Source organism: Fringilla coelebs, assembly GCF_963513975.1.
Source record: "Fringilla coelebs genome assembly, chromosome: 1".
NCBI classification, from domain to species: domain Eukaryota; kingdom Metazoa; phylum Chordata; class Aves; order Passeriformes; family Fringillidae; genus Fringilla; species Fringilla coelebs.
The window spans coordinates 23,274,669-23,290,915 of NC_140028.1; the positions used below are offsets into that span (position 1 = coordinate 23,274,669).

The 16,247-nt window shown below is 36.8% G+C and overlaps 1 protein-coding gene across 1 annotated transcript in view; it reads right to left on the reverse strand.

The window, feature by feature from the left end:
• MATN2 (matrilin 2) overlaps positions 1-16,247 on the reverse strand; it is a 57,921-nt gene that overhangs the window by 28,636 nt on the left and 13,038 nt on the right. The window contains 4 exon segments of the mRNA XM_084224627.1: positions 1,812-1,934; positions 7,545-7,667; positions 10,896-11,018; positions 15,000-15,569. Coding sequence (XP_084080753.1) covers positions 1,812-1,934; positions 7,545-7,667; positions 10,896-11,018; positions 15,000-15,569 — 939 coding nt within the window.

Below are 16,247 nucleotides of genomic sequence, written 5' to 3' on the forward strand. Positions count from 1 at the left end.
AGTTTGTTTGTTGGCATTGTTTATGCAGACTCAAACTCAGTGTGATTCATAACATATGGGAACTAGGGGACAATTTTGCTCTGAAGAGCTCTCATGCTTTCTTGACTTTTGCAGCATTAAGAACTACACAGTTCTTTCATACATGCTTTAGTTTATCCACAAGGCTCAGAGGATATCAAGTGTAAGGAATAGTGGCTTAGTAAGTCTTATTTGTGCTTATTTATGCCTAATATACTGTCTCAAGCAACAGATAAAGGATAGAGACAGGTCAGGCCTGAAAAACTCCTTTCCTAGAATATTCTCTCAGATGTCAACATTCTGTGAATCATCAATTTAAATATGTTAAAATAATGCATACAGCTGGGCCATAAACCAAAAATCAGTCAAGGCATATGAAATGTTTATGCAGTTTTAAGGACTTTCTTTGGTTCAAACTGGAGGAGAAAACACTGCTCAAAATCCAAATTCTTAAATCAAAGAAATTAACAAAAACTTGTGCTAGGGAAGTGGAAAGCACACTAAAATAAGATTTCAAATAGGTATGGATGTGGAAGTATAATTAGCCCGCCCTTAGCTGAAAGATCCTTGTCAAATGGGAATGTTAATACAATCTACAAATTTTGTTAACCACTACAAATACTCTGGCCCTTGGGAAGCAGAAATTTCATCTCCCTTGACCCTGACCATCTAAAAATTGTGTCCAGTCTGGCAAGCCATCGAGACCCCCTGTATATTGAAGGAAAATACAGGCACTCCTAGATGTTAAATTTAAATGGAATAGATATCAACCATAATACACAATAGAAATACAACCTATAGGCAAACCAAATTTCTCCCCAGAAGGACTGAAATGCCCCTCACAGAGAAATGCAGTGCTACATTGATGCATTGATGCATTTTTTAAAAAAATAATGTTTGAACATATTATTCAATGATATGGGCTAAATTCAACAGCAATCATCTAAAATTAATGGAGCTTTCCTGCTTACAGGCACAATAGCAATATTTCTTTATCAAAGCCCACATTTATGAAGAAAGGTAACCAGGAAGATACATTAAGGTTTTCTCTTGACATTTCCTGAAAGGGAGCTATGACATTAAACACTGTGGAGGTTTTTAGCTTGTTTTCCCAATTATGGGAGGCCTTGGCATGAATATTTTCTGGTCTGTCAGATCCCCTCCACTTCATGTCCATTCCTAACTCCAGTAATATTTTATCTTTTTAGCCTGGTATCAAATTTGATAAACAACAAACAAACAAAGCCATTAAGTTATTATAAGCTGGTGGAAACATGGAAGCCTGGTAGAAGATACTGATACTGACAGAGCTTTGCCACACCATCAGAGAACTCACTCTGGAGAAAAATCCACAGAAAAACAGACTGCAATGTTTCTTCTGATTGGGAAACTACTCATTATTTTAGATCATCTTACAAAGCAAACTGATCATAAATTGTCTTGCACAGACTTGTTTGTTTACCCAGCTAGGGAGATTATATTCTAACTTAAAAAAAAAAAAGAATAATCAAAGAGAAATCCAAGGCAAAGCTTCAGCTTTTTGCTGTTGAAAAAGAGCTCGGTTTCATGTTAAAAGCTTCCTGTTCATAGGAGGGACCTTTACCCTTAGGCCCTCCCCTCAAAACAACTTGCTTTGCTTTCAAGACCTTCGGCTTCCAGGGCACTCCAACCTGATGCATTTCTATACCTGATGCATTAGACAGCATTCCCAGGACCAGTGGGAGGATTATTGCTGCCAGCTGGAAGACAGAAGAAGTATAAACTGTTCATAATTAAACTTTATCTCAACTTACTTCCACAAGTTCTTTTGTCTGGATTTAAAATGAACCCTGGGTGGCATCTACAGTAATAGGAGTCCTTGGTGTTAACACATTCATGTTGGCAACCATGGTTATCCAAAGCACAGTAGTCCACAACTGAAAAAGAACAAGACAAGTGTGCAATTAGAAAAAAAAATAGAACTATTATGCATGGATATTATGGTTCTAGAGACACACAGTAGCTATAAAAAAAGGAAAAGCTGATGTAATTGCTGTCCTGAAAAGCCTGTCTGCAAAAAGTAGTGCACTCACAACAACAGTTGGTAAATCAGATTTTAAATGAGTCCTGAATCATTTCTCAACTTTGAACATTTATCAGCTCTCAGATTGTCAGAAGCCTTCTCAACATGTTTTCTCAGATCTGGAAACCATGCCTCAGTGAGTAACTCTGTCCAGATGTTCACAATGTAGGCCAGGGCATAGAAAAGTTTGTTTGATTTAGTTCTGTCTCCTGTCCCTCAAGTCCCAGTCCTGGAATTGCTCTACTTTTCCTTAGTTCCCTCCCAGCTGTATTAATTCTCAAGAGCTGTTCCTGCAGGCTGAGTATATAGGAGAATCTTGGCATTATCTTCTACACTGAGGACTGTCACAGTACATTCATTCCCTCTAACGTGCTCCAGATTTGCTCTGTACAAAGCAGCTACAACTGCAAAGCCTGAGAGTTTCAGGCTGATATTCACCATGGATATTCTGCTTATATAATGCCTTTTGTGGGGTAAAAAAAAAGTCACAGGCAGTCCTGTCACCTATTTCATAAGTCTGGTAATTTATTACACAAATCCGTATTTAAAAGTTAGATTGCCAAAGGATAATAAAGTAATACTTCAGAGTTTACTATGTCAAGCCCATTCAAAGTTGCTAAAGAAATTAAAGGATTTAAAAAATTTCTTTGCAGGTTAAGCTTGATCTTCACAACAAAAGTCTTAGAAGAAATTAAAGATAAGTCACAAAGCTAGTGCTCTGCCCACAAAGAGCAGCCAGGCCTACATTAGGAATGTATACCTGATTCTTTCTGCAGAAGACAGTAATGTAGTTAACTTCACACCAAGACAGGTTCCTCTATGCCAACTAAGTAAATTTTTTTACTACTTTATACTGCTGAGCCTCACAAATTTCTGTAAGAGGCAGTAATTTGTTTTAATGCAATCAATTCTTTTTCTTCAATTGCTATGTAACCTATGTAAATCATGCACACTCAGGTGTGCTACTATATTTAGTAAAGATCATCTATTCAGGAAAGCAGATAACCTATTCAGCTACTTTGAAAGAGTTTCTTTTAACCCTTCAGAATATTTGTGTTGAATCAAGTCAAATTACTTACTGGCTACAATGTGATACCATTTTCCTGGCAGGAACATTCTGTTTCCTGACTGAATAGATTCATATTAAAACCTATTTACTGAATACATGTTTCAAGGATATAATGTGTCATACAATGAGCTTTCATCTTAAATTAATTCTAACATGCACATTTTCAAGTGCAAAAAAGCCACATTAAGAAATAGGTAGGCCAAAGAATACGTGCAATTTAGCATCATGCCTGGGAAATAGCCCATATGGATGTCTTTGTAAAGTTGCCTCCTCCTCTGCATTTAAACTTTAACAAAATTAATTTCTATTGCAATATCTACAACTCCCCAACTAATGATTATAACAGTGAGAATAGAACATTCAGTTGGAAGAGACACACAATGACCATTTTGTTCAACTGCTTGACCAGTTCAGAGTTGACTTTGTCCAAATGCCTCTCACACACTGACAGGCTTGGAGCATCCACCTTCTGTAGGAAGCTTGTTCCAGTGTTTGACCATCTTCCTGGTAAAGAAATGCTTCTTAATGTCCAGTCTAAAACTCCCCTGGTACAGCTATGAACCATTCCCACATGCCTCATCCCTGGGAGAAGAGCATATTTTATGCTCTCTCATGAGATAAACATGCGAATGTGAAAGCTTGAGATTTCACTGTTCTGAATTTTATCTCATGTCTATTTCAATAAGAATTTTTTCTAGATGATTTATTAGTGTCCTTTTTAGTGAGCAAACTATTAATTCAGTTGTTATCTCTGCATATTTGTTCCACCTTGTTTTTCTCTCTCGGTATTAGTAAGTGATGAAAACCATCTTTTACTTCCAGTTACCAGTTCTGCACCCTGGGTGCTTACATTGCCCTCTCTGAACCATGGACTGCATGGGTCACCTTTCTCATAAGGGGTTGTTTTAGCCCTATGATGTTTATAGAGGTTATTCAGGCTTAGGAGGATGAAGGAAGTTAAGGAGAAGGGTAGGAGAAAAAGGTGTAAAACAAGTAAAGGCATAAGGAGGATGAAAAAGAATGTGAGGGAAGAACAAATCACACTCAGGGAAGACTCATACGAACTTAAGAAGCAGCCAAAAAAATCCAGCAGTGCCAGGACTGCAGAGAGGTGCCAGCAGCCAAACCACTGCCAGGAAAAGGAGATCCAAGCTCAGCAACTGCAGCAAGATGGATACAGTCTAGAACTAGTGCCAGGAAAGAGAGGACAGCGTGTCCAGCAACGCCAAGGTGGGGAGACTGTCCAGCAGCATGATGGAGAAAGGGCAGTTCATTACCAGCAAACATCAGCTGACAGGACTTTGTCCATGTGAAAAATAGTTCAAAAAAGGCTAAGTGATAGTGCCCTGCCAGCCAGATTTACTGCTGAGCAGACAGTTCCAAGTATTGTTTAGCCTACAAATTCGTTCATAAACTGCACTGCAAACTCTCAGATTGGTTGGTTGTTCAGTGGTCAGCTTGAATGGATACTTGTAAGTTCTGGCTGTGAGATTTCATGTAATTATTGCCATTCAGGTAACTGGCTGGCACATGTCAACAAAGCAATTCATATCACCACTGATCCTTAAATTAGCCCATCAGAAAAATTTAATAAACATGCCTGTGAAATGAAGTTTCGGCACTTTCTCATTTGCTTTTGCTGGAGTTAAAACTTTAGAAATCTTAGATATCTTAGATGGAAACCTTTGACTCTTTCCAAGAATATCACAATGTGTATTTCCTACTGAAATTCTCTTTTCATTCTCTGGAAGGAGAGGAGTGACTAACCTTAATGAAGTCACTGCTTTTTGCAAAATTGTTATTATTCTCAGTGATCTCTGGCTTATGTGTACATCAAGATCTTTCTTCGGATCCTGCTCATTTGATAATAAATACTTCACAGAAAGGAAGGGTTAACTAGCTTAGGAGTAATGAAAACTGAGAGTTATCACTACTGATTCAGTACTACACATAGCATCCCTTAAAAAATTTTCCAGCAAGGATGATTATTCATTGGTGATCACATCTGCAGAAGCTGTACATTCTTACTAGTAGCATTTTCCTCAAAAATCTAAAATTGTTCAAACCTGAAAAGTCAAATTCTGGAGGCTGGCAATAGGATTTGAAGACAAAATTAGCATCAAATTCCTTAATTACCCAGACAATCTTTTCCTGTTCAAGAAATGTAGAGAAACTAAGTTCTGCATAGACCAAATATAATTAATATACATTGAACCACTTTTGTACATCAGTAAGAAATTTAAAAGTGCCAAATAGGCAACTGAAAAAGAAAAGTAAAAAATAGAAATGTTAATAACATGCTTTAAAATTCCAATTAATACTGCTAATTAATCCAGTGGTTTGAATAGCATGTATTCATGTTTTGTTACTAAAAGGTACAAATGAATAGAAATCAAGTGGAGAAGAAAAACTCCTATAAAAGACAAGACAGTGAACCCATGCATGCTGTATTTTGAAAATAATTGAAGAGAGAATAAGAAATCTTTAAATGTCAACAATAGTGCTCATAATAAATGTGTATCTCTTCAAGCCAAAGAGAGTCAGTGAGGAGGTAGGGAAAAAAATATCAAAGCTGTATCATGCCTCCAAACAGCAATTGCCCCAGACTTTGCAGGTAAGTTATTAACAGACAAAAATCCCAAACACCAATGCAAGAAATTTAATAAGTGGCATAGAAATATTTTGAAGTTTTAAATAACAAAAATAGATTTTTCATTTATTACAAAATATAATATTAGACTTGACATATGAAGAATTTCACCAGAATGAAAGCTCTGGTAGCTACTTTACTGGTAAGAATATCTTAGGCTATCAAGGAACTTCAACTTAATAGAAAATAGTAACAACAGCTGATGACACTAAGCATGAATATTTCGGATTAGAATATACAGTAGGAAAGAATCAGGGATGAAAGAAGTTTCCAGAAGTCACAGATTTTCTGTCTCAGGATATAGTCAAATAAATAACAGAGACGTATATCCTTTATTCTAATACAAGTAAAAGTCAAGAGGGTCAGCTAAGGTTATTAGGTGAATGTTAGATATAGAAATCTGGGCCAGAGCATAAAAACTTACCTAAATAACCATTTTTATCTGCATTTTCAATACGCTTTGGTTTCAAAAACCAGGTTCCTAAAATGGTATATGAGTGGCCAAATTATGCTGGAGACAAATTATATTGAGACCTTCAAATACTCCTATACTGAAATCATGAAGCCACAAGCAAAGGAAACATTTCTGAAGAGTAAGCACAGAGTGAATATTCTTCAAAACCTCATGTTATCCCAGGCCTAAAAAACCTCAAACCCTTTTTTGTGTGTCTTGCATGAAGCTGCATGCAGAAAGTTCCATAAATTGTCACCTATTTTGCATCTCAAAACAGAGTTATCCTGGAAGCCAATAGCTTTTTGAAGGTAACAAGAGGAAGACATGCTAGAGCAGTCTTAAAGTGACAAGATAGAGTAGGCTGTTGGAAAAAAGCATTGTGGTGGCCTGTGGCAGATTTGAGGCCAAGGATTGACTTAGATTCATTTCCATGGGACTTCAATTTGTGTTTGAAATTAAGCATGCATCTAAGTGCTTGCCTGAAGAGAATACCTAACAGATAATGTAATTTTTTATCCACATCTCACTAGGGCTTTTTGCAGTGGAAACAGAAGACAGTATTTTCTCAGAATGGAGCACAGAATGAAAAGTTTACAAGAATAAGCTTGTAAAAGAGATTGTAATAGAAGTATTTACTACATATGAACAGAGAAGAAGACTAAGATATTTACAGAGTAATAGAGAGGGAAGTATATTTTGTGCTAAAAAATTATTGTACCATATTTCCATACTCTCTCTTTTGAGCTGTAATTCTTGGAAGTGATATTTATTTCCGCATTGCCTGCAGTGAAAATTAAAGGCACATAGTGGATGGGTTCCTAAAGTGGCTAAACTGTCCTTAAAGTCACCTTTCCAAAAAGGGGTTGAAATCTCTCCTACATCACCATAAAATCAAGTAAAAAAACATCAAGAAAATGTCCTCTTTCAAGTTTTTCTGTGCATAACTTCTGTCTGAAGAGGAGCTACCGAGTTTGTCTGCCTTTGTTTTTTTAATGGCCACATATGTCATGCCAGTACATTGCTGGCCACCTACATGGATCTTGAATAAAACATTGGGTGTGTTGTTTCAAAACAGAAAATTACTTTCTGTGTGAAATTGGTTGGAACAATTTTCCCAAGACACCATTCATTATCAGCAAAGACCTACAAACATGTCAGTTATGTGTGCTTTCTCATCTACCACTCATACAGGAGAACATCATTGTCTATAGCTAAAGTGGATACTCATTTATATTGAATTTTGCTTCGGTTTTGTCAAGAGATAAATGTGAATCGCTGAATTCATACTTACCAACACAGCTCTTTCCATTTGCACCAAGCTCATACCCTTCATAACACTGACAGACGTAGGACCCAGGTGTGTTCACACAAATCTGCTCACATGCATGTTTCTCCACAGCACAAAGGTCCTGAGCTACAACACATAATTGCATGAGTATGACATTCTTTGACCTTCTACAATGCACAGGTAGCCCATATATCAAAATAAATTTCAGAAAGCTATAGACAGCTCTTTAGAGATGAGCTCATTTTAACACAGATCATGCCAATGCTCTGTCAAACACTGAAAGACAATAGGATCAGTCACTCAAAGCTGAGGCACTCATTCCTTCAGTTGATGGCAAAGACTACTAATGGACCAATGGTGTCTAGTAGGGTCCCTTGATGTATATTTCCCTAAAATGTTCAAGGTGTATTTTCCAGGGTTTTTTTAATAAAGAAAAGTAATTGTGTTTATTTGTGTATTTTTGGGGCTTTATTTTGCATAACCAGATAAATGATGATGAGGTTGGAAAGGGAAAGGAAAGGAAAACACAACAGCAAAAAACTTGGGCATATTTAATTTCTGAGTTTTAGAATTTTTCATTTTTACACAAAATACCATAGCAAGTTACCCCTCCCATGCAAAAGATCTCAAAAAAAATGACCATGACAAATGAGGTCAGTTCAGTACCTAGCCAAATAAAGCACACTGGGCTTTCTTTTCAACAGACTAAAGCTTTATGAGAACCCCAAGTTTCCCTGGCGAAAGCTCTGGAAAGCAGAGTACTTTGTGTTGTTCAAAGGCTGCTCAACACATAATGGTCATTTACAGCTACAAAATAGGCTTTTGGAACATGTTTGAGGAAATCAGCCAAGCAAAAACAAATTTTCTTTTATAGCTGTCTGCTTCATATCAAGCGGCATGATGAACAGCATAAACAGTCGCTTAACTCTTTTGTTCCAGTGTAAACACCCACAAATAGATAATTTTCCAGCTTGTTTCAGCTACATTCCTCTTTTGTATCATTTTGTTTATTAATGTAAGATTTGAGCATCTCTTGAGAAGAATGGGAGAGATTAGTTAAATAAACAAATGCAGTGTAATAAGTAAAGAATATCCATTATCTGACACAAACACTCTTCTCTAGAAAAATTAGACCACAGTACATGAAAGGATCATCCTTTCATGGATGCAAAACCATAATAATTAAACAAATGTAAGAATGTTTTTAGTTAAAAAAAAAACTATTTCCCAGCATGAAGTTCCCAGTTCATTGCTGATTGAAGGCATTTGGTTAAGGGCTTTAAAGAACTGAGTACTGATAGCATATACTCTCACATCATTAAAAAAAAAAGGGAACAGTAGAATAAAAACAGAGTCTAACAAAAGAATGAAAAGTAAGTATAACATTAACTACATAGCATTCATCTTTTCTGCACTGTTTAATACAGAAAGTGTTAAATTTTGTGTGTAAAGAAATTATTTGTTCATTGCAGAGGTGCCAATACAACCAAACCTTAGATAAATACATTTGGTTTACGTTGATCATGTATTGTACTTACCATAAACATGATGAAGATTTATTTTACTTAGAAGTCAAGTGAGGAATCCATTGTCTCTGTGCACTTGTGGGCAATTTACAGCTAGTGAAGGTAACTAAAATACTCCCACACTGTGCATTTTTCTTTCACTATGGTTCTCCCACCTCCAGAGCTAAGCTGTCCCCTTTGTCCAGGCTTGGCTCCCCATCATGAATTCTGTAACATCTCTGTGGGGGTTTCAAACGTAATTGTTTGACCTCCTCTAGACTGATAGTGCATCATCTCTCTCCTCCACCAATGATTTGCACCATCCTAGCACATTTAAGGCCAGTTTGATGACTCTCAGATTTCCAGTGTTAATTGCTAAAATTCATTTATAATTTGGTGATGCAAAAAAACCAAAGGCTACAAACACATTGAAGGACTAATTTCCCTTTCATATTGATCAAACTGCAATCTGGTATCATCTGATTGATGATCAAAGCAGGTCAATCAAAGAAATCATGTGAGAGGTAATTGGGGAAAACTAATAGATATCATAGCTAAAAAAGAAGGTAAAGCAATGCAGCAAACAGTTTTGAAAAACAGTAGAGAGGGAGCATGTTGAGGGCTACTGTGCATGGGTCAACAGCAGGAAAATTACATACAATTCCAAAACTCTCGGTAATTAATCTGTATTTGAAGCAGTGCAGTGCCCAAATGTTGAACTGCTGGCTGAGAAAAACTATGGAAATGTAACAGAGTAAAAAGAAGAAGAGACAATAAAGAAAGAATTTTCCATACTTGTAATTAAATTTTTTTTTACATTTATTGACATACCTTCACTGTTTCATTGGTGCTTAGTATTTGATATAAAACAGCTCTAAGCAAGAGAGACTAAGAATCCCCTAATCTCAAGATACCTGGTAGTTTTATGGCACTCTCCAGAGATACAGAACATCAAACAAGATAGGATTTAATCCTGCAGTCTTCACCTTAATTTTTCTTCTGGCTAAAAGCAGTTCAGCAGCTTTAATTTGAATCCATGCACTTTCATCTGAATCTGTACACTGCTGTGTAATAAAAACTTGAATTTTTAGCATGTACATTTTCTGCAAGTAATTAAAGCATTACATAATTTCTTTAAAATAAGGTGGAAAATAAGAAATAAATTTGGCATATCCCTCCACTGTAAATTGCTGTTAATTACTAGGAAATAAGTTAAAATGGACTTACAAAATACTGATGACAAAAATCAAAATTAAAGTGAAATAAAGTTTGCTATTATAAACTATACAGCAAATTACTCAAAACCAAAAAAGGTCAACACTTTTAAAGAGAGGAATGAGAGCATATGCAAGACTTCTGAAACCATTCTTTGAAAGGTTGCAAACCCTTATATTTCCACCAGCAGTTAGGAAGAGCTTTTCAGAAAGTCAGGTTATTTCACAGTTTTCTAGTATGGGGTTTATTGCACCATTCTGAACCTCTTAGTACTGTTGCTAGCTGGACAAGTTAGTAAGGTATCTAAATTCCCTTCATTTGAGATGATAAAGTTATTGATCTGGTTGCTTTTAATTGTTGAACTTAAAATACTAATAAAATTCAAATGTAATTTCATATAGTTACAGTGTACCTCCGCAGAGTTGTGTAAAAAATTCAGCTGGATGTATTTCAGAGAGTTTTTTAAGAACGTCACTTAAAGCAAGAAAACTAATTACAACTTCACCTTTCTAGACACTTTCTGATGATTATCATTAATTATGTACTGACCTCAGTTCTTTATGAGCCCAACAGAAATGGTAAGTGATGTCAAATACTTTTTGGGAGTATGAAAGAGAAAAGAAAGATAACATACTGCTGCAAGTCTTCTGGTCAGCATTCAGAATGTATCCTTGTTTACACTTGCACAAGTAGGAGCCAGGGGTGTTTATGCAGAAGTGATCACAGTGATGCTCAACTATACTGCACATATGAGGCACTGAAACAAAAAAGGAAAACATTATTAGCTGCTGGTCTTAATTACTTGTGGTCACAACTGAAAAAATCTGGTGTAGAAAATTTTAGTGAAGTAACTAAGAAATTTCAAATTAAGTGTTGCTAGTAAAGAAAAAATGAGATCTCAAGAAAATAAAAATACACAAAGGAGTATCTGAAAAAACTAATCATTTGATGGCCCTATGAAGATAATTAAACAAACCTATTATAATCAACTTTAGAAAATAAGTGAAATTTAAGTGTAAGCTGATTTAGAGGACATTCAATTTCTTGCATGAAGAAAATCACCACACAGCACCCAATAATAAAGAAGAATTATTAAAAAATAACTTAATGATGATACTGTTTTGCTTGTTTAGTTATTAATGTTGAGGAACGTGCAAATAATAACATGATGACACTGAGGATATATATCTCCAAGATTCATTATGCAGGAACTGAGTTGAGCTACCCTCCAGATTTTAAGTCTTTCTGAGTCTATTTTTGTTCTGTTTGTATTTTATGTCTCTAATAGCAAGTATAAAAATGCAGCAGACAGACAATGAAAGAGAAAAAGAATGAAGGCCCATTCAGTCAAATTCACTGTTGAACTATTTTTCTTCAGAGCAGTATTTGGGGATTAAGAAATCTTGACGTTTTCTTTCCAGCGCAGCATTGCTTGTATGTAATCTCTATAATATAGAGATGAATTACCTCTCAGAGAACTTTGTATGGAAAATTGTCTATTTTGCTCAACAGCAATTACGGATTGATGTGTTCCTTAATGTGTTAGGTCGACAAAACTATAGTAAAATTTATGGAATAGATATTGACAGTAATCTAGAAGCCACAACAGAAGCCTGCAAAGTACCTTAACCGGGTAGGTGTGGTACTTGTGGAAAAAACCCACGTGATTTTAAGATATTTACTATGTATCTGCTCTTTGGCATGGTTACTAGAGTTAGGTATTTATTGCAAACCCACAAACCACCACAGTTCCCTAATTTCTTAATCAGCTTCTTGGATCTCATAAATTTCTCCCATAATAAATCTTCTCAAGTACTTTTATTTATGTGAACACAGATCTACTTTGACTTCTTGTCATCTTTCTGTCATTCTCAAAATGAAAGCATTCAATGACAGGAGTCCAATAACTCACTTTCCTTCTGAGAGTACATTGTTGCTGTCTGTTACCAATCTTCTCATCTACCACACAAGTACAGTGTACATATTGTGAAGTGTTTCTGATGCTCCCATTTCAAAGCAGTGATACTCTGGTCATTAGTCTGATTTCTGTGCTAGAGTCTGCTCTCTGAATGACTTCTGCAACCTCATCTGTGGCAGGATGTGTTCGGTGATCACAGGAAGGTAATAGAAAAGGTGATCTCATAGTTAAGGAATCTGAACATGAGCCTTGCTGTGAATTAGATCTTATCACAGGGTCCTTATCTGATTTTGGGCAAGACAATAGTATCAGTATCTTCAAGGAAACATCAGCTTTCACACTGTAACTGTTTAGATAGAGACACCTGAATCTGGATTGCAAGGATGCAAGTGATGGCTGTAGAGCTGTGAATAACATGTTGTATTAGTCCAAAAATGTTACATGCCTGAAAATCACATCAGGGATTGCACTGAGTCAAATATTTAAAGTTAGTGGGTGGTTTTCCTCCAATGTAAAATGGGGATGACACCACTATTTACTTCACAGGAATATAATAAAGATTTTATCTGCTCCTGATTGCTCCATCCCAAGTTCTGAATTTCTCACACTTCATCTAATCTCCATCTCCTTTCCTGGATTCTGTTCCATCTCCTTTCCTGGATTCTGTTCCCATTTCCATTGACATTTTTCTGAGTTTTCAACTCTTGTCTTATTATTCATGCCTCTGATCCCTCAGGATACTCTTTGCTTCTGTTTTACCTTGCTGACTAGTAATAAAAAGGGGTCCTGGCTTCATCTGGTGTTTCTGACCTCCCCAAACCTTTAACAGTCATGGGCAGCAACTGCAGGGGACCTCTAACTTAACAGAATAGAGCACATCCAGTTCACAGGGATTCTTCTGAGAATATAGGTCCTGGGTACTTAGTAGTCTCCCCCATCCAGTAGTAAGTAATGGTTAATTTGGCTTACTTTTTGTTTTCCCCACAGAGCTTCACCATTTGGCCATGGTTTTCTCTTGTCATCACAGGAACCATGAAGACACATTCCCACAGACACAAGGGTGATTCAGACACAAGGACAGCTCAGGGGACAAGGTCTTTTCCCACAGCACAAAGCCCAGGAGACAGCATTCCACAAGACTTGACCAGAGAGGTGCCCTCAATTGCTTTAGCAAAGAAACAAGGTGTTCAGATGTTCCACTCAGCTACAATGATACTGCCTCTGGGTCCACACTTGGGAGGACTTAAACTAACCACATTTCCTGGAGGAATACAGGCACTCTAGGAAGCAGAGGCTATGATTACTCTCTTGAAATTCATCAAGCTGAATGCTGCTTCACAATCAAGAGCAAATAAAATGTTATGGATCCTATCTCCAATTTAGTACCTTATGCTGAAATCCATATGAATCTAACAGCTTAAACTCTCTGTTGACCCTGGGTCTGAGTTTTTAAACATTTCTTAAGATCTCACTTTGAATTCTCAGCACAGCAAATCCTGTGGAGGCATTCCCTGGGAGCAGGAGGCAACAGCTATCCTTGTCACCTCCATAGTCCTCCATCAGCAGTGGGGGGGTGGCTTTACTGAGGAACACATAATTTTGATTAAAAGTGAGCTAAAAAACTCTAATAAATTTATTGCCCAGTCATAAAAAAAAACCCAACCAAGTAAATGGTACTTGTATGGGATTTGTTTCTAAAACACAATCTAAAAAATCAGCATTTGCTGTACATTCCATTTAAACTCTGAATCCATGATTAGTTTACTCTTTCTTGGTTTTTAAATATATCCCACTATGCCAGATAATAATACAGCAAAGAAGAAATGGGAAAAAAATCTATTATCTGATGAATGTCTGTGTTGGTGTTTTGTGCTGAGACAGTTCAGCTGCTTTTTGAAACAATTTTGGAAAAGATCAAGTAAGGAAAATCCTCCAGACTATCCTTACAATAAGCTGCAGTTCTTTTCTGGCAAAAGCATCCCTAGACATGAGTGACCATTTAATCTTACCATGCATTCTTTTTCTGGAGTCTAATGAAAAGGCATCAGCTTAATGCCAAAGTTGTAGGAAATAGTTTCACATTTATCACAGGAATAAATAAAAAAGTCTACTAAGCACGCAGATTAAAATAAAATTAATTACAAATGCTATGATATTTGCAAAAGGTAATTCCTTATCAGGGAATTACAGATGGAAGTGATATCTCTATTGTAAGTTAATGCCTATTAAAATATTTACTTTCTTGTATGAGTGAATAATGTCACTGTAACGGCTTTTCCTAACTTCCTGTATTTAAAATAGATGGAATACACAACCTGCTAAGTCTGTGTTTACTTTCAGTCACAAGACATATACAGAAATTATTCTTTGTATAGAATTCATATGTAAGCTTTGGAAGAGGAATTCACAGACTCTCAAGAAGACTATTGAAATAACTGAAAGACAGTTCAGCAGTTTAAAGTTTCACTACTAAGGGAGACCACTCTTAAAATGAAGAGATGAAAAAAATTATCTAATATTCAAATAGCAGAAATCATAAATTTATTGCTATGATGCAATAAATAGGAAAATCCTGATATGTGTATTTGCCTAACTGCTTATGACCATGAGTAATTAAATCCCATTTTATGGCACTTAACAGTAGCATGAGTTTTCCCCACATGTGTGACTGCTGTTCTGGACATTGTTTGACTAATGTCCCTTCAAGACATATGTTCTAACAGATAAGGTTTCATGTAAAAAAAAAGTTTAATTATAATGCTTTTTTTTTTTCTGTTTCACTTCCATCTATATATTCAAATCTATAGATAAAAATCTTACCACAAAGTTTAGTCTGGAAGGCAGAGGTCAATGTTTCAATCTGACTGAAATTAGCAACCAGAAACACATGTTCTTCATGTGGTTCACTCCCAATGGACTTCAGAGTGTTCATATCCACTCTTCCCACTCCAATAGCAAAAATTAGGATTCCTGAGTTACGTGCTTTAGCAGCAATCTCTGCCACGGGATCTTGAGGTCTCCCATCTGTCACTATCATGATAATTCGGGGCACATTCTGCCTCAGAGGTCGAGCCCCCTCTGTCTCTGAAAATGCAATGTTCACTGCATACTGCAGAGCCAGTCCAGTCATGGTGCCAGTGGACAGGTGCATCATCCTCTTCACCGCTCTTTCGATGTCCTGCTTCCGCCTGAAGGTCTTCAGTGAAAACTCCTGTTTGACAGTGCTGCCGTACTGAATCAGACCCACGTGCGTGGCATCAGGGCTGATGTCCAGAAACTGCAAGATGGTCAAAATAAACTCCTTCACCTTTTCAAAGTCATAATGACTCACACTGCGAGAGCTGTCAATGATGAAAACAAGGTCCAGACGTTTGTTGTTGCAAGAGTTTTCTAAAAGGAAAATGCAAAAACAATGCTTTACAATTTCAAAAGGCAAATACGTTCAGGTTTACTGTCTAAACAAACACTCGGACAAGTGCTGTGAAAATTCAGGAAAAACAGGAAATACCACAATCAAGAATACTTGGGCAATATAAATTTGCTCTCCAGTATATAACAAAAACTGCCTGATGCTTGATCATTATGTGCATTTGTGTGCGTGTCCGTATGTGAGTTAAGTGCTCAGAGTGGTTAATGGCAGTGGAATGGTGAGATAGAATCACACAGAGCTTGGGTGTGAAAGGACATTAAAGATCATGTAGCTCAATCCCCCCCGCCGTACGCAGGGACACCTTCCACTAGATTGGGTTTCTCAAAGCCCCATCCAACCTGGCCTTAAAAATTGCCAGGGATGGGACATTCACAATTTCTCTGAGCAATCTGTTCAAGTAAAGAATTTCTTCCCTCTACCTAATCTAAACCTGGCCCTCTTTTAGTTTATTATTAGTTCATTCCTTCCTGTCCTACCACTCCATGCCCTTCTCAAATGTCACTCTTCAGGTACTTGTGTGTTACCATGTTGTGTCATTGCTGAGATTTGGACCTCATTCCCCATGCAAGGGTGGAAATCCTCTCTGAATGACAGTTAACTTTAAGTGGGCTGCACTGTGATGCTTTGTGTGACAGGGA